The sequence below is a fragment of the Hydra vulgaris genome, chromosome 02 (genome assembly GCF_038396675.1).
Source record: "Hydra vulgaris chromosome 02, alternate assembly HydraT2T_AEP".
Classification (NCBI taxonomy): Eukaryota; Metazoa; Cnidaria; class Hydrozoa; order Anthoathecata; family Hydridae; genus Hydra; species Hydra vulgaris.
Genome location: NC_088921.1, coordinates 34,687,908 through 34,707,506, shown reverse-complemented (window position 1 = coordinate 34,707,506; position 19,599 = coordinate 34,687,908). Strand labels below are relative to the sequence as shown.

Sequence of the window (19,599 nt, the reverse complement as noted above, 5' to 3'; positions counted from 1 at the left end):
TATGTTTAACTGCTCCACAGAGGGCCAGGTAGTAGACAAAAAAAAAAATACATTATCAAAAATTACATTATTATATACCATTTTATAGCTTAAACATTCAGCTTTTATAAAATGAATATATTTTTGCATAATTATTATGCCGTATGCTTCTGAGCTGTAGAATAAAAAGTTTGCTTTTATATAAAAATAAAATTTTTGAATTTTTTTATAATTAGAAAATGTTTGTTGTGTTACTAATAAGTATAAAATAGTTTTAATTGCATAATTTAATAAAATCAAGTGTTATCTTTCAAATGAGCTATTGCAACACTATTTTGCACGTAAGTTACGTCAAATAAAATGATTTCAGATGACGGCGTATTCGAAGTACTTTTTTCAGTTCAAATTTCACATATATAGTCCAATACTTTTACGGTCCCAGGTAGTCCAGTAATTTGAGACTTGAAATACATTGTTTAATATGTATATTATCAATATAAATGAATTTGAATTGTGGATGGCGTAAAAAGTGAAAAAATTTGTACTTATAAACCTTAACGCAAAAAAATTGATTCCCCTTTGTTAAAAAGTTTTAATTAGTTCTTTATTAGTCTAAAAAACTCTAGCTATCTGAGGGGACAAGTAAGTCGAATTCAAAAATCTACCTCCGTTAGTTTTTCCGAGTTTTTGAGACACTGCAAATCGAACTAAATTTGCCGCCTTTTATGATTTTTTGCCTGGGATTTTACGTCATATGTTTTGTAATAAAAGTTTTTTTGTTAGTTTATTTCCTTTAATGATGTATGTTTAAAAGGCTCCTTTTAACTATGTATATTTTAACATACTTTTAGTTGGAAAAATGAAGCTGCCAACAGACTAGAAAAGACAAAAATTATGCTCTTTCTTGAATTAAAAAAAAATCATTTCTCTCTACTTAAGCAACAGAAATCAAAATGTAGCCGATTTAAATCAACGTTTTTTGCGTTAAAGAATACCGGTTTGGCATTTTGAGATGCATAATGCAACTTTTTGCATTCACTTTGTAATGCATTTTTGCACCTTGCAAACACATGCAAATTGCAAATTACAAACATTGCAATGCAATACATGTGCCTAAGACTAAGGCTAAATGTGCAAAGTACATAAAATTTTAATCAACGTTTTTTACGTTGAAGAATACTAGAATGTTTGGCATTTCGAGTTAGCAAGATGCATAATTCAATTTTTTGCATGCACTTTGTAATATATTTTTGCACCTTTCAAACATATGCCAATATTATTAGGAGCATCTTGTATAAAGCTTTATGTTTTGTAAAGCCATTGATTACAAACTGTACAAACAAAATGTGGGAAGGTGACAAGTGAAATTTATGTTAAAATCTCTTTGTTATTTTCAGTTTTCTTTTTTTTTAACTTTTTTTTAAAAAGTAAGTTGACACCCTGAAAACCCTGAAGAGGGCTATAGTGTTATTAATAATGTATCGCTAAGAATACAAAGTTATGTTTTATGTTTCTCTATAATTTAATTGTAGTAATAATATCTAGAATGTCAGACATTTTGAAACCAAAAAAAGAAAATATAGAAAATAATTCAAATGATGATGATATCAAAAAGACTAAAGTAAATGAAAATGGAAGAAGTCCAAAAAGAAAAGTTGATCTCACAGATTCTTACCATGATGAATACCAGTACTTGAATTTGGTTAAAAGAATTATTGAAACTGGACATTCTAAAGCTGATCGCACAGGTATTTTTTAAGTTTTATCAACTTTTGAAAATAAATTATGTCGAGCTTCTTCATTTATGTATATTCATGCGCTTAACTTGTTTCTCTGCTCAGTGGACTTGTTTCTCAAGGTTCATGTTTCAGAGTTATAGAATTGAAAGAGGGTTGTAACCATAATTTAAGTAGTATAAAAAAAGAGAGAGACAGATATGATCAGCAACTTTTGTTAACAGTTTCCTTTATATTTATCTTAAATTCTATGTGTTACATTGAATGAAAGTAAAATGAACAATAATTTACGATAAGTTAATTTATGATAAGTTGAACACCAGTTAACTCAAACTTTTGTTCGAGTTAGCTGGTGTTCAGCTATCTCAAACTGTTTAATTTGATCTCTTGAAATCATATATTTGATTACTATTAAAGTTCTCCAGTTAAGTCGAAGCTTGGATAATTCAAACTTTACTAAGACAAACTATTTTTTCATCCTCTCACAACAAATTTCTTCAGTTTACTCAAATTTTTTTTATGCAGAATAAAGAAATTATAATAGCGTGTTTAAATTTTTTTTAGAAGTCATTCCATATAAAACATAAATAACAGTACCCTTATATCTTTAAATTTTTTTGTTGTATTTAGATTTGAATAGAATAGATCCTTATCAGACTTAATGTTATAAAATAAATTATAATAAAATACTGTTAAAAAAAGCAATAATTCTTTTGGTTTTAATAAATTTCTTAATAAAAGATTGCTACCTTTTAAATGTAATTTTGTTACCATATGATAAGGAAGTCAATGTTTTGCTAAACTTTTTTCAATGTTATTTTTTCAGTTGAGTGTACAATATGAATACAATATGTAACTTCTTTCACTGAAACATATTCTTTCTCTTCCAATGTATACCACAATGACAAAGTGGACATTAGTCTATTCCGCTGGATTTGGTTATGGGGCTCAATAACCTAATGACTACACTGATAATCATGCACACTCAATCTCACTTCATTGCACATCACTCCGCATCAGCATGGGGTTGTATCACTTTTGGCTAAGAGTGATGGCTTGTAGCCTACATTGACTAATGTGTGCATTCAATTAATTAAAATCTATTCTGCAGGTCTTACCTCTGGCTCTGATGTGCTACCCCATAATCTCAAGAAGTAAATGTGTGTTTAGCTTTTTGTTCACCCAATTTGAAAGTGGATAAAAATATAATGAGACCTTGCTAGATAACGGAACATACTAAACTACTACACCATCACACCTGTAGACATCAACACTCTCAAAAATCAATAAATCAAATATTTGTTCTTTGTTGCATATGATCTACACACAGAGTGACTAGAGCCTTAGTTGTTTCTCCCCTACTCCCTTCGTCCTCTCCCCATACCCCTTGAGCATCTATATTTCGTTCTTCTACTTCACAAAAGTCTTACCACACATTTCATATTTTCTTATGTTTTTATTTTCTATTCAATTTTTATTATCGCATCTCCTAGGTCTACGTAACTGGATGGCTCCATTGGTCACCTATATGCGATCTTTGTATCACATAAACAATTATTAACATTTTTTATGCTTTTATTAGTATAATAGTGTGTGTTATAACCTTTTAATAAAGTAAAATTACTTGAACTAATATCTTATATCAGCCAAAGTTCAACTTAACAGGAATTGGCTTTATTTGAACATTTGTCAAGTCAACTCATTTTCCTTGGTCCCTTAAAGGTTCAAGTTATCAGGAATTAACTGAATATAGAAAGTTTGATAAAAAAACTAATGAAAATTTCCCTTGGATGAAGACATGCTTCTGTATTGCTTGACTAAAGTGCAACATAATATTAGGGTTTAAATGTTTTAAGCAAGGTGGCTTAAAAAATTTTTAAATTTGTTACTACCAAGAAAATAGCCTCTTATTGTTATTCGTGTTTTCGTATCTGAAAATAGCCCATAGTTTTGTTGTCTTTTTTTTTTTTAGATCGTGCATCATTATATGACTAGGCAAATCACATTTTGCTTTGATGATTTGACCGCGGCTATTTAAAAAAAACATTTAAAAAATGCGCTGAATAAAAAATATTCTGAATTATAAGTGAAATAAGTTACATCAAAACTTCTTAACAAACGTTTTTATATTAGCGAAACGCTTTTAAATAAATTAACAATATATAATTGACAGTTGTATAAGTATGTATTGACAGTTGTATATAAATTGTATAAGTATGCATTTTTTATAATAAACGTTACATATAAATAAAAAATTCATTTTGTTTTTTTAAAGGATGACTTTCTACAACAACAAAAGTCTCTTTAACAAGTTTTATTTTTAGAATAATTAGGTTTAATACATTTAAAAAGATAAACAAAGTGTTTTAGAAAGCCATTACAATTAAATAAGTTTGATCTTTAATGCTTTTATATTATCAAAACACTTTTTAATGAAGTAGCATAACACGTCTAATGAATTTTTTTAATTAGTATTAATAAACTGTTGCTTTTTTTATTTATATAATTATGTATTTTTCATGATAAATGTTAATCTTTTGAAACAAATTAAAAAATAAACAAAAAACAAAATGGTTTTTTTAGTGCGTAATTATTTACTTGTTTACATTTACATGAAAACTGATATTTTTAAATTAGCAAAAAAAAACACTGTAATTTAAATCAAGTGTGAGTGTATTTAAAACAATCATTAAAAGTAAATTGTTATTTGTTTATTAATGTTCTAAACATTGTTAAAGATAAAAAATTATTCTGAATGTAATTAAAAACGTGATTTTAATAAACTAAGCATGCAAAAATTATTCCGAATGTAATTAAAAACGTGATTTTCATAAACTAAGTATGCAAAAATTATTCTGAATGTAATTAAAAACATGATTTTAATAAACATTTTTTTTAAGATAAGTTCAAGTTAGTTATTTTTAAATTTTGAAAACATGGTCAAATTGTCAAAACAAAGTATTTTTTTCGTGGTCATATAAATGCGTGCGATCGCAATGCTTCTTGTGAAACACTGACATGTGTGTATAAATATGGAAGGGTTTCTACAAATACTATATTTAATCAAATTAATCTTTTTTTTTTTTTAGTATATATTTAAGATATAAGTTTTTTTTATAATTATTTATAAATATTTTAAATAAAATATTTTAAATTCATTTCCATCAGTTTCTGTTAATGGAGTTACTAGAAAGGTGAGAAAGACTATGGTTAGGTAGCAGATTTAAAGTATAAGTATGCCATTCATAGATATACAAGTATCAAGATTATTAAAAAAATGATTAGCTGAAAATATTAAGTCTTTGCCTCAATGTTTCAATGCAAAGTAAAGGTGTTAGGTTATTATTGTTTGTGTTAGCAATAGAAAAGAAATAGAAAAGCAGACAGCTGTTTTTAAAGTAAGTTACTTGATTAGTTGAGCATTAGTAATTTGATTCAAGATACAAGAGGTTTCTTAATTAAAAACTCAAAGACCTAACTAACAGTAAGAAGAATTAAAAATTGTTTAAAGGTAATGGTCTCTAGAGTTTATGAAAAAAGGAAAAATAATGTCTAAAAAAAATTTATATGTTTGTTAGAGATGAAAGAGTGCTCAATAGAATCAAGAATTGTATAGAAAAGTTCTTTTCAAACAATCTTGTTGTTCTTGGGAGAAATAATATCTGATCCATGTAAAAAATATTAGATTTGCCTTAAATGGCTATCAAAAGGTTAGATTTCAGTTTAGTTCTTTATACAATTCATACACACAGTTTATATTTTAATAGGAACCGGAACACTTTCTATATTTGGTGGTCAAATGCGATTTAATCTTCGTGAATCATTTCCACTTTTAACAACCAAACGTGTATTTTGGAAAGGTGTTGTTGAAGAATTGTTATGGTTTATTAATGGTTCTACTGATGGAAATATTCTTGCACAAAAAGGTGTGCAAATATGGAATTCTAATGGAACTAGAGAATTTTTAGATAAATGTAGTAAGTCTAACAGTGTCATTAAAATTAAATTGGATTTTTAACTATATATTTATATTTTTATGATGTATATGATGTCTTTATTTTAAAAATGGCATTATAGTTATAATATAAAATGTATCATTTTACAATCAAAAGTTATTTGAATTATTTAAAATAGATTTACATCACAGAGAAGTTGGAGATTTAGGACCAATATATGGTTTTCAGTGGCGTCACTTTGGAGCAAAATATGTTGACAAATATGCTGATTATACTGGGCAGGGTATTGACCAGTTAGCTCAGATAATTCATACAATTAAAACAAATCCTGATGATCGAAGAATGATTATGTCAGCATGGAATCCAGTAGGTAAGTAAGTAAAGATAAAATAAGAATAATGCAAATATGTTGAAACAATTAATTTTAAAATTAAACTATGGTAGTTAAATATATAATAAAAAATTGTTTTCTTTATTGTATTTTTAGGTGTACTTTAACGATAACTTTAATTTTTATGTGTTATAACATATAAATAGAAACATTATTATGGCTAACTTTAGCAAGTCAATGTCTTTGAGCTTATTAAGTATTTACTAGTAACTTATCTTTATGTTTTTTTCGATTTACTTTTTAGGTAAAATTAGTGTGATGTACTTTATCCATAAAGTACATCACATTCAATTTAACTTTAAAATAGAAGTCTAAAATTATTGGCTTCCACGCAAAGATTTAAAGTAATTTAACTTCAAAAGCACTTTATGTTGAAGGAATGTTTTGTGCAAGCAATCATATGATCTTATGTTTCTATTTAAAAGTTAAATTTAGTGTGATATAATTTATTTTAGACCCCTACTAAAAACTCAAACAAAAGCATAATTCTTTTTTCTTAAAATGGCCTTTTAAAAAAAAAAAACCTAAAGAAAAAAAGAAAAAAAACAACACACACACACAAAACTTGCAAAAAGCAAATGCGGTTGCAAACCATATTTTTCGCATTTTACATTTAATTTGATCCCTGTATATATATATAATACATATAAGCTTTACTGGGAGTATATAAGTGCAAATGCAGTGAAAACCCTAACTCTAAAAATCACATGGCAGGCTATGGCTTTTTTTTATTGTAAGAAATCAATGCAAAAAAGCTGTCTGATGCTAAGCACCATTATTCTTAGTGTACCAAATCTCATATATCTCAAAAATTAGGTTCTATAGACTTTTGAAAAATCTTTAACATTGTTAGACAATTCGCTTCCATTATCTAAAGTTATTTATCACTTATAAATCCCTTGTGGGATAAATAAGTGATAAATAAAGCTTGTGGTCCGAACAGCATTCCTGCAATAGACTTGTAAAAGTATTTGTTGCAAAACTTTCATAGTTTGTTGCAAAACATTTATAGTTTGTTCTAAAACATTCAAAGTTGTGCAACATTCAAAGTATTCTCCAGTCCTCTCTTCAATACTCTCTAAACTATTTAACTGAATCTTTTTTTTTTTACCTCCTGAAAAATTGTATCTGGTTCCAATTTTTAAAAACTCTGTAGAACACCCTAACCTTTCTAACTATTATCCGAATCCGAGTCTTCTGTTTATTATTAGTAAAGCTTTTGAGCCTTTAATCAACAAAATTCTAATATCTAATCTTGAATCTAATAACTCTGACAACCAATATGGTTTTCAATCCTCTTGTTCTTTAGCTTGTTAACTTTTATAGAATTGTTCTGCTTTGCATTAGATGGAAGTGGTAAAGCAAGAGGTGTTGTTCTTGATATATCAAAAGCTTTTGATAAAGTCTTGAATGGTGGACTTCTCCATAAGCTGTCTTCATATGGCATATCTGAGAAAGTTTTTAAAATCATGGTATCATTTCTTTCTTATTGCTGTATTAAAGTTGTCCTTGGTGGACAACACTCTTCCTTATTTCCAGTAACTTCTGGGGTACCAAAAACCTGTATTGTTTCTCATCTATATTAATGATCTACCTGATAATCTTGTGTTTAAAGTTGCCCTATAAGTGATTGATCTCTAGTGTGTATTTGATGTTGGTTTCTCTGTGTATTATATTGTAGCTGTCTGGACCCATAAAATACAAGTCTTTTCCAAACGGACCATTTAAATTCCTATCTATTCCATACCAATCGTTTCTATACTTATTCCTTATTTACTTCAATATTTTTTAGTAAATGGTAGAATAATAAAATACTATTTAATTATAATATTCATGCGTTTTTTCTGATAAAATATTGTGGTTTTTAAATATTTCTTTTCTAAATTTCTATGTAATCTGCTATGCTATGTTGCTATGCTATGTTGCTATGCTATGTTGCAATATAGTTGCACTTATTTAGAGTTCCAGCTTAAAAAGTGTTGAATCATTTTAATCAGTAAAGGATATAAAAATGGTTTGTTTTTCCTTAATAGGTAGCCTAGTGGTTTAGTGCGCTGTCCACTGTACTGACATCCTGACAATATAGTGTGTTTAATTTCAACTCCAAGCATTAAATCTTTTTATGGTTTTTGCTATGTGGGTTCTTTAAATAAGCGCTCATTTAGAGAATCTGCTTGAAAAGTGTTGATTAATTGCAAAAATTAGTTTGTGCTGAAATGTTGTGAGGTGTTTGGTTAACAAATCTAATACTTGTGTCAAATCACTTGAATCTGTTCAATCAGGTTGGATAAGGTATGCTAATCATATGCATTTTCAAAAAGTAAAGAGATCTTTTTTTAGAGAGGTTTGTCAATCTTATTAGACAAAGTAAACTAATCTAGTGCACTTTTATTAAAGTAGGCTGGCCTATGATCAACATTACAAGCATATACACCAATCTATCACACAAATTAAAAAATCGAATGTAGCTATTTAATTTGACAGGCTAACGCATAGAATTGACTGTCAATTGTTTTTATTAACCAGTCGACTAAAAAAAAATTTCAGTGTTTTAGTTTTTGTTTCATAACACTACTAAACTTTGTAACTAAAAAATAATTTTATTTTTAAAAGTAATAATTTGACATATTTTTTAATCAAATCATAGCTTTTTTTTTTAACGAAAACTCAAAACAAAGTTTTACTGTAAATATCTAATGCTATAATTAACAGTTTGAAATAACATTAATCTAAAATAGCTCACAAGCGCTGATTAAAAACAGAGTTTTGGTTAAAAAAGGTTTATAACATCAAAGTAGTTTTTGTTTGTATTGTTTAATATTTTTATATATTTAACTCGTTAAAACTTTTTATAAAGCATAATTAAATTTTTATAAAATTATTAACTAAAAATAAGAAAATTTTATTTTAAAATTTTTTTCATAATTTACTACTACCTTACGCTTTACAATGCATGAAGACATTTTTAATTTTTAGATTTTATTAATAAGTTTGTGTGATGTTATTTTAAATAGAAACCAAGTGTAGTTTTAGAAAATAAGAAATTTTAGCATGCAATAACAATACAAAGTTTAATCTAGCCTGGTAGTTTAAAAAATTAATATAGTTAAAACTGAATATTTAATACCATTTATAAAATGCCACAATTTATAAAATGCCATTTATAAAATGCCACAATAAAAATTACTAACGTTAATCATTCCCATGATAACTCAATAGAAAAAATGCACTAATGATAATTAAAGTTTATTTCAATTGCTAAATAAGTCAATAACATTGATTCATTGCAATGATTTCACAAGTGGCAAGATTTTAGGAGGTTTTTTAAAAAGGTTTAATAAAAAAAAATTGAGTGACAAAAATTGAATGACAAAAATTGAATGACAAAAAAATCTATATTTTGAAAAAGAATAATTTTAATTAACAACCGAAAATAATAATAAAATAAGAACTTTAATCAAGTATATAAACGGCAATCAGTGATTTTAGCGTGAAGTAAAACAAAAGATGAATATATAGCTTACGTAATTTAAATAATATGTAATATTATTTAAATTACCTAATTATTACATAATTACGTTATTACGTAATATATATAATATATAGCTTACGTAATTTAAATAATATGCGTCAACAAAGTTAATCAAAATCGTGTTGCATTGTTCGATCTATAAGAACTTAAAAATTTTGAACAATTAAAAGATTTTAGATGCTTTTTCAAATATTTTAGATGTTATGAATATTTTGGAATTTAAAAACACATCGTAGTTGTTAGTTAAAAACTTATTTTTTAAAAACTCATATTTTTTAAACCCTTGACTGGCAACAATTCATTTTGGGAGGTTAAAACAGCAATTTTGGTCATTTCGGACGGTTGTTGATTGCCTGCTATTTTGTGCATTGCCAATCATTTATTTTAAAAAAAGACAAGAGAGTCATAATTTAGATAGTTAACTTAGTCATTTAAATGTTGCTAGCTTGGGCATTACTATTAATTATAATATAATTTTAAAATTTTTTAATGATTTATAGATATACCACTGATGGCTCTTCCACCGTGTCATTCATTTTGTCAATTTTATGTTGCTAATGGCGAGTTATCGTGTCAAATGTATCAGCGTTCTTGTGATATGGTAGTGTAATTACTGTTAAAAATGTTTTTAATTTTTTTTATGAGAAAGTTAAATTTATTAATTAAATTTTAGGGTCTGGGTATTCCATTCAACATTGCAAGTTATTCTCTTCTTACATATATAATAGCTCATGTTTGTAATCTTAAGGTAATGATTATTATTTTTGGCATAAGGATAATAATAATAGTAAAAATAATGATAATAGCTAGCAGTAAACAACCTGTAGTGGTTATGGTTACTCTGTTCCACACCTACCATTTATACTGGGTGTCTGCCAACTTTATGTTTGATTTCTTTGACTTTTTCATGATCTTTAAGCGGTTTTCCATGATATAATTTATAGTTGAGAAAACTTTAGAAATAATAGACTCAAACCCTTTTAGAAAAAGGCCTTTCAATTGAAAGTATAAAATCATCAATAAAATTAACATTAAAAGTACAGTGAGAAAGTTATAAAATAATCTACCAATTAAAATCTTACGTTAATTGAATGATATACAAATGACATATGTCATGTCAGTTTGAGGCAAAACCACTTTCCACAACTTTTACAGAGTGTTAAGTTAATAAGAAGTTAACTTCTAATGTCAAGTTAATAAGAAGTTAACTTCTAATGTTAAGTTAATAAGAAGTTAACTTCTAATGTAAAACAGGAGGTGGAAGCTCATTAATTTTTTGACATCCTGTTTAATTAATTTTTTTTTTTTGAGGAAGAAAATTGGTTTCTTAAAAGGGTTAAATGCTCATAATTAAATTAATTAATAACAGTTTATTAAACAATTGATGACAAATAGGTTTAAAACAAAAATTTTGAGAAATTTAAATTTTTTATAATTCCAACCCATTTGTTTATTACAAAATAACACATATATTAAAAAAAAAATAAAAAAAAATGCAAAAGGCAAAATTGTCCTGGATTTTAGGATCAAATGTGCAGATTCTATCCTACACATTGCGCTAAACACTAACAGACATTATGTGTTTCCGGAATAATTAAAAAAGGCTAAACAGCATAACTTAGTTCTAAAGCAGTAATACTGCTTGGCACTAAAGGTTTTTAAGTCACATCTATGTTATAAGTACACTACTTGGCTAGCAAGGTTAACAATCTTTCTTTACGCGTTACCCAGTCACAACACTTAGAAAACATGGAAGCATCATAGTAAGTGACCATAAGCAGTCATCATCATCATTGTCATCATTATCGTCATCATTATTATTGTCATCATTATCGTCATCATCATTGCCATCATCATCATTATCATCATTATTATCATCATATCATCATCATCAGCAGTAGCAGCAGCAGGGTTTAGCCTTCGTCTTTTATGCTGTTACTCTAATCATGGTCAATCCTCAAACAGATCCTCAAAAGAAAAAAAATCCGGCCGGAATTCTGATACATCCCCAGTTTGAACAAAGAATGAATTATAAAAATTCTATGTGCCTTTTAAAAGCATTAACACTATTATAGTGTTATTATTATAGGGTTATTACTTTTGTAGTTGTAAGTATTTTTTTGTTATGTTTGTTTTTATAACAAATTGAAGCTAATTTGCTCCACTAAAACAAAGTACACGATTTTGCATTAACTAAAATTTTTAAGACCAGATATCGCAAATTGCGATCGCTTAATTCAACCCTTGACTGCTATTATTAAACATTGTACCAGTATTACTACTTTTGTAGTAACAAATAAATGTAAAAGAATTTGAAGAATTATGATCTATAAAATTACTTACAACTCCAAAGTGGGCAAAAGAATAAAATAAGTAACTTTCATAAATCACAATTATTTAAAAAAATAAAAATTGAAAAGAAGAAGAAAACTAAATTTTATAATTAGAGACAAAATTAAAATATGTTTAAACTAAAATTAAATATTCTAAATGCAATACATACAAATAAAATACAATATTCTAAATTTGTTAAAAAAATATTTTTAAGAACATGTTTGTAAAAAGATAAAAAAACAAAATATTCAATCTAAATAAAAAAAAATTTAATTCGCAATCCTAATAACATATTATTTGGTAATAAAAAGAAAAACACAATGTTAAATCTTATTTTACCATTAATTTCAATACTGGAACAAAATTATTAAATAAAAATTTTAACCAACTTTATTAAAACTTACAAGAAAACAAAATTTAAAATAAAAAATTAACCTGTTAAGTTAATAAATTATAGTTTTTATAGATAACTGGTGCAAATTATTATGACAAAAAAGTAAATAAAAAATGATTATAAAATGAACTTTAATGTTTATCAAAAATATAAAACTATATTTAATAACATCAAATATTTTTAATTTAACAAAGAATGCATACTATAATGAACAATTGTGTTTAAAAAATGAGCGTGTGTGTGTGTTTATATATATATATATATATATATATATATATATATATATATATATATATATATATATATGTATATATATATATATATATATATATATATATATATATATATATATATATATATATATAAAATCAATAATAAAACTAATTTTATCCAAATAAATAGGCTAGTTGAGGCTTGCTTGATGGAATACTTTAAAATACAACTAAAATACTTTGCTGAAAATTTAACCAAATATCATTTATATTTTGTCATTTAAAGAGCATTATAGTATTTATTATAAGAGCATTATAATAGTCAACACAAAATTAAGAATTAGTTATGTAATATATATTTCTGTATATATTATATTTCTATATGTATTTCTAGTTATGTAAAATATATTTTTTAGTTTTAGTTTTTATTTGTAAGTTTATTTAAATTTATGTATATAGTGTTCTAAAGAAGCAATAAGCTTTAAAAATTAATTAATTGTTTTTTATAGGTGATAAATATTGAATTTAAAGAAAGTTCGAATTAGTTTATTTTTAATTCAACTTTATTGATCTAATATAAAATAATTTAAACATTTTGCACTCTGCAAAACTACAAAAAATATATCATTTTGCCTTTCATTTTATCTTCTAAAAGGTTTTTAAAAAAAATCTCCACATTTTGACGCTAAGTGTTGATATTGATGTGTGTGAGTGTTTTCAGGGCTTGTAAACATGTAAAAAGTTGAGAGAAAAAATAGTTCAGAAATAAAAATGAGATCCAATACTTTTTATCAGCATGCTGATCCATTAAAGGAATTTTTGCAGTAGAGAGCTGGGAATATTCTCATATTCTATTTAGTTTTAAGATTTTTATTTTCACGTATATTGCAGTTTAGGTAAATGCTGATATTTTTTTTTTATAATTCACCTCCCCAAGGCCAAGAAGGCCACTACTGATGAGGAGGCTACTGTGGTTATAACCCTCTCTCAACTCTCTAACTCCAAAACACGAACCTTGACGAACAAAGCTGCTGCGCAGAGAAACAAGTTGAGCGTGGTACTTCCAGGGACGTGGCAAAAATTGAACTCAGAACCTCTCGCTTTTGAGGCGAGCACTACACCACTACCGCATATATATAACTTATATACTTGTATTGTTATATATATAACTTATATACTTGTATTATTCATAATTTTCAGTTTTGATAATTTTAGTTTGTTTTCTGGTGAAGGAATCTCATTAAGTACACCTCCAGCTACATCAAATAGACATAGATTTATAGCATTTTTGTAAATCTGCAATTATTGTTTCTTAGATCCATTTAAGATTCCAAAATAAATCTTGCAAGATTTTTTGTATTTGAAAACAAAAGTATTATCAATTTCATATAATTATAAATTTTTTATCAAGAACTTTTTAAAAAATTTTATGAACTTAGAAATATTTTGTTAAATTAAAATTATATAATGATTTTTTAGAAAACAAAAAAAATTGTGAACAACAATTTCACAGGGGATAGAGGAAATGTCATTTATTATGAGTCTAGTCCCTAAAAAGTTAGTTTTCTTATTAGGATGTACAGCAAGCAATTTGATCTCTTTATAGATAAGTCTGTTTATTATTATTATTTTTTTTTTCTTATTATTATGAAATTGAAACCTTATTATTAAGAAATTAAAATCTTTTAATTTATTATTCCTTATTATTATGAAATTGAAACTTTGGAAGTAATCAAATATTCAACTATACTACATATTACATTTGACATTCTTGAAATAAATATTATAAATAAAAAGATTTAATGAAATAAATTTAATAAAATAGCTTTTTGTAAAAAAATGCAAAAATTAAGTATATTTTAACTCTTTATTTTAAATATGATATGTATATATGTATGTGTGTGTAAATATATATATATAAAATTAATAGAAAATCAAATTTTACTAAATTTTTTTGTTCTACACAAAACATGTTGTTTATGGGGACATTTTTTTTTTATGAACAATGATGCATACGGGGGTAAAAGATTTACAGGTACACAAAAATGTCCCTGGTAATGCTAATGTCCCCATAAGTACATATTTTTTTGTAAAATCTGTCTCTGTTAGTAATGCTATATGCGTACAATATATATACATATGTATTCTATTTTTTTTTTTTTTTTTGTTATTCACCTCCTCAAGGCCGAGAAGGCCACTACAGATGATGAGGCTCGTATGTTTGCTTATCTTTATAGCTGTATGCTATAAAGATAAGCAAAATTAGTTTTGCTTATCTTTATAGCATACAGCTTTTTCAGAAAAAGAAGAAAAAAACTAAGAATAATAAAAGAAAAGATTTCTGTCCCATCCTAAACTTTAGTTGATGTAGCAGCATTCCTTTACAGCAGCAGGCTATAAGATAGTCATATTATGTATTGAAGCCCCTGGCAGCAGGCTATTTCAGCGTGACATCAAACATGGTATCTATTTAAACACACATTAGGGCAGGTCGAATGAAAACTTTTTGGATTTTTGTGTTTGGCATTATTGAGGTATTTTCTAAACAATCCAAAAACACATCCTGAAAAATTTTATGTAATTAAGTTTCTTTATGAGCGTCTTTAGCTTTGAAGTGGTGTCCTTAGGCTTTCTGCGCAACACTTACTGCAACGTGTCTAGGATTGTATTATAAATTCAGGACACAACTAATTTATATATAAAATAAAATAAATAAAAAGCAAAAAGACTGACAGTTACTGAGAAATGAAGAAAAACAAAATAAAATTTTCTAAATTAAAAGTTAGATATTATAACTTTAACAAAATTCTTTTGTAAATCTGGTCCAGATTTTATAAAAAAACGCAAATTTAAAATGTAGAAAATTTATTTGATGGTTATAAATCAGGGGTCAGCTCTCCAGTTTGTTATAATTATATAATATTTTGATTTAAAACATACAAAAACTGTAATCCTGCAGCTCTTTTTTAATTGTTTAAGGAAAAACCTCTCCAAAAAATGCATGAGAAGCCATAGAAACAAGTTGTACAGATCTATCAACACTCTGTGAATGTGAAGGAAGATCTGGGAGGTCAATTTTTTCTCCAGACAATAACTTTTCTATCTCTTCATCAGTAAAATCTTGAGTTGTTGCTGGTTTATCTATGTCTTCATCAAAAATATTTATGAGCCCATACCATATATGAGCATCAATGTTAAATTCTGGAATTTTATTAATTCTGTTTACAGTTTGGCCATCTTTTTTAGGATTTCTAATATCAAGTAATCTTTGCATTGCTATTGATCTTATATATTTCCTCTGACTTTAACATTGAGTACAAAATGTTCTCAGGAAGTTGGCAAAAAGTATTGAACCTTAAGTTTACTAAGCAAATATCTTGCACCTTTTTTCCTTAGAGCTTGATTTGGTTAATCATAAAATATATAATTGACGGAGCTTCATGTAACTTAATGCTCTTTTTATGGAGGAATCATGTAGGAACATAGATTTGGACAATATAGGTTACAAAAATAATTATTTCAGAATTAGGAACTAGTACTCGTACATATAAAGACATCAACCGTATTGCTTATGTTAACCAACGAGAATGATTAAGGGGACCAATTTTCCAAATTGAACATTCAACACTTATATTTCCAGTGGCAATTCCAATGCAATTTTCATATAAAAGCCTCTGATCACTACTTAAATCATCTAAAAAAATTTTTTCTTAAACAATAATGAGACTTAATAACACAATAATTAAGAAATGAATATTATTATCATTATTGTTATTATCATTATTGCAAGTATCAATCATTATTGATATTTGCCATTTTTCCTATTGGTCCAGCAAAATTTTGACCTGTGTTTGTTGAAGTATTGTTCACAAAAACTGCTTTTAGAATGTTTAAAGAATCATACTCTTCAAGAACTTCGTACAGGCACTGAGCTTGCTTTTTTCCTGTTGCTCCAACAAGAGGTAAAACTTTGTAAGATACTCCCCACTGTAAAGGTTAGGGAGAAAGTCTTTAGTCACAGTCATGTGGTGCTCTTTCTCTGTTGATCTCTTTAATACAACCTTGCCATCTTCTTTTTTTATTTCTCTTATAAGTAAAGTTTTGTTATCAATTTTACCATCAATGCCAAGGCAAACAAACTCTCTGTTATTCTCAACAGATTTTAAGTCTGACAATACTTTAACTGAGTTCTTTTGTCTATCTCGGATTTGTCTAAAACTAAAGTTGATATTATAATTGCTGGATCATTAAACAGTCCTGAGAGATCGAGCATAAGATCATTTCCTATATTATTTCTGATCAACTCAATAGCAAACTTTGAAAACTTCCAAATATTGTAAATTCCTGTTGGATTTTTTTCAGGCTCCCATATCTAAAAGAAAAGTTATAAAGTTCATTAATAAAAAAAATTTGATATAAAAAAGCAATATGTAAAAAAAAAGTAAATTTAAAAAATGTAAAATAATGACCCAAATTTCAATTTATTAGTTAATTACCTCACTAGAGCTAGAGATGACAGATTCTGAATCAGGTTCTGATAATACTATATTAGGGAGTAAATTAGATGTTTCTTGTTGTAATGATTGTTTATTAAAAAACAACAGTACTTTTTTATCTGGATTACATGTGCGTAAAATATGAGTATGAGGACAATTATCTTGACTACATTTGATATTTTTATCATCACAGAGAACAACTTTAAGATCACATGTGCAGGAACTGATATCAAAAAGCCTATCCAATTTTTTGAAATTGTTTTTTTCTGTTAATACTTTGCATTTACTTCGGTTAGTTAACCTGGATATGTTTAGAAGTACTCCAACTTTTTTCTACACAATATGTAGACAATGGTAACCAAGTGTTAACTTTTTTCCATATCATGATTATTTTTTCAGCTATAAGTTTTACAATTACGCTAAAACAATAACTTGGATAGGTATTGTTAAGAAAATAAAAATCTTGAATAATCTGTCTGTTTGTGGGTGGTTCTGTATTTGCAAGCGGATTAGGACTTCCACCAAACTTGCTTTTTGTGCAATTATGTATTTTACGCTTATTTGAAAGCATTATTTTTCGTCCTCAAAAATTTTCTCTTTTCCACGCAATTATAACATTTATTTATTTAGCGTACATGTGGCATGTATGCAAAATAAACAAATGTACGCAAATCTTTAATTTGTATGAAAATATTAGTGGAAAAGATGACGTTGCAAAACTTTTTTTAATGAAATATATCAATATTTAAAATCATTTTAGCTCAAATTAAACTTCGTTAAAACAAGATTTTACCAAACACATTTTTTTCACCTATTAATCAAGTCTCTTTACCACAACTCTGATTCCAAAATCGACCTGCCCTAGTGTAGTGGTAGAGCGTTAATACAGAGTGTTAATACCTGCCCTAATACACATATATATTTTTTTACATTTAACTTTTTTCATACTGTGCCAAAATTTCGATTTTAAACTTAGTTGTTTTTAGTTAATTTATATTAGTAGTGACAAGGTTAATCAGAATTTATCAGTTATTACAAATTTTAACCGGGTGGTCAAATTTCTGAGGTGGTCAAAGTGCTCAGTGGGTAGGTGAACAAAATGTGAAAAATTTTAGTTGTCTTATTTCTATAACTATAAAAGAGAAATTTATTGATATTTCATTTAGATTTAAATCTTTAAATAAGAATATATGCGGTAGTGGTAGAGTGCTCGCCTAAAAAGTAAGAAGTTCCTAGTTAGATCCTCGCCATGTCCCTGGTAGTACCGCGCTCAACTTGCATCTCCGCACAGCAGCCTTGTTCGTCAAGGTTCGTGTTTCGGATTTACTATCAATTATATTTTCTATATGCAAAAATTCACTTTTATAAGAAGCGCGACCTGAATGAAATCCGGCCCACTGTACAGTGTTGTCTTAAAGTTTTTTTGCATTTTATTTAGAGCGACAATAATTGTATGCGTTGAATAAAGGACGGTGTTTGTAAAAATAAAGATATTTGCATTTTCTGCAATGTTTTTTATCTTAATAATTTAAAAATTTTAACGCAAACTTTATAATTTAGCCTGGAGATTTTATACATACACTTGGAGATGCGCATGTGTATAACAATCACGTATCCGCTTTAAAAGAACAGGTAGTGTTTTTTAATGCAATGCCTATTCAATAAATTTTGTTTTTCTGAAATATGGGCTAATTTCAATTTGTTTGTAAAGGCTTTTCAACTTAAAGATTTTTTTTTTTTTTTCTCCATCGTTTCCCCATTTCTTATTTCTTATCACATTTATTCACTTCTGATTGATTTTTTTTTCTGGTTGTTGAATATTACATTTTTTTATTTAAAACTTCACTCAGAACTTTAATCTCATTTTATTCAGATTGGGCGTAGCCCCCGTCCATTTCCTACGTTAAATATCAAACGAAAAGTGGAAAATATTGATGATTTTAAATCGGATGATTTTGAATTGATTGGTTACAATCCGCATCAAAAAATTAAGATGGCCATGGCCATTTAAATATTCACGAAAATTGGTATATAAACTGGTATATATAACTATTTCATCCAATGAACTAGATAAATTAACGATGGATTGCGCATGAATGTAAATTTTTATTTATAATCTATTTTTATTTATAAAATTGTTATTCTAAAATATAAATATATTTCTATGATTGTATTTCTGCAAAATCGTTTTATGACCTAAAACTCTCATTGGGCTTAAAATTGATTTTTTTAATTTTTTTTATTTTTTTGATGCGTGAAAAGCGAGATGGAAAATCTAGCTTTTCACGCATCAAAAAAATTTTCTCGTCAAAATTACTTCAAATATTAAACAATAAAAAATAATCGGGCCAAATAAGTCTACTTTTGTTTTAAGTCTAATTTTTTAATTAAGTCTAATTGGTTCATTCAAAATAACGCTCAAATGAGCTTGTTAATTTAGTTTGAAATTATACCGCTCTCTTACCTATACGTTACCTTACTACCTTATGCCGCAGTAATGTAGAGGTAGCGCGCTTGCTTCATAAGCCAGAAGCTCTGAGTTTGATCCCCACCTCGTCCTTCGTAGTAC

At 26.9% G+C, this 19,599-nt stretch overlaps 1 protein-coding gene across 1 annotated transcript; it reads left to right on the top strand.

The window, feature by feature from the left end:
- The first annotated feature begins 918 nt into the window (after positions 1-918).
- Positions 919-19,203, top strand: LOC100209034 (thymidylate synthase). The gene is made up of 7 exons (XM_065790696.1): positions 919-1,727; positions 5,483-5,692; positions 5,850-6,041; positions 10,095-10,195; positions 10,268-10,342; positions 18,591-18,662; positions 18,904-19,203. Exons 1-7 carry the CDS (start codon positions 1,487-1,489, stop codon positions 19,039-19,041), a joined length of 1,029 nt encoding a protein of 342 aa, XP_065646768.1. The 5' UTR covers positions 919-1,486; the 3' UTR covers positions 19,042-19,203.
- The last annotated feature ends 396 nt before the right edge of the window (positions 19,204-19,599 follow it).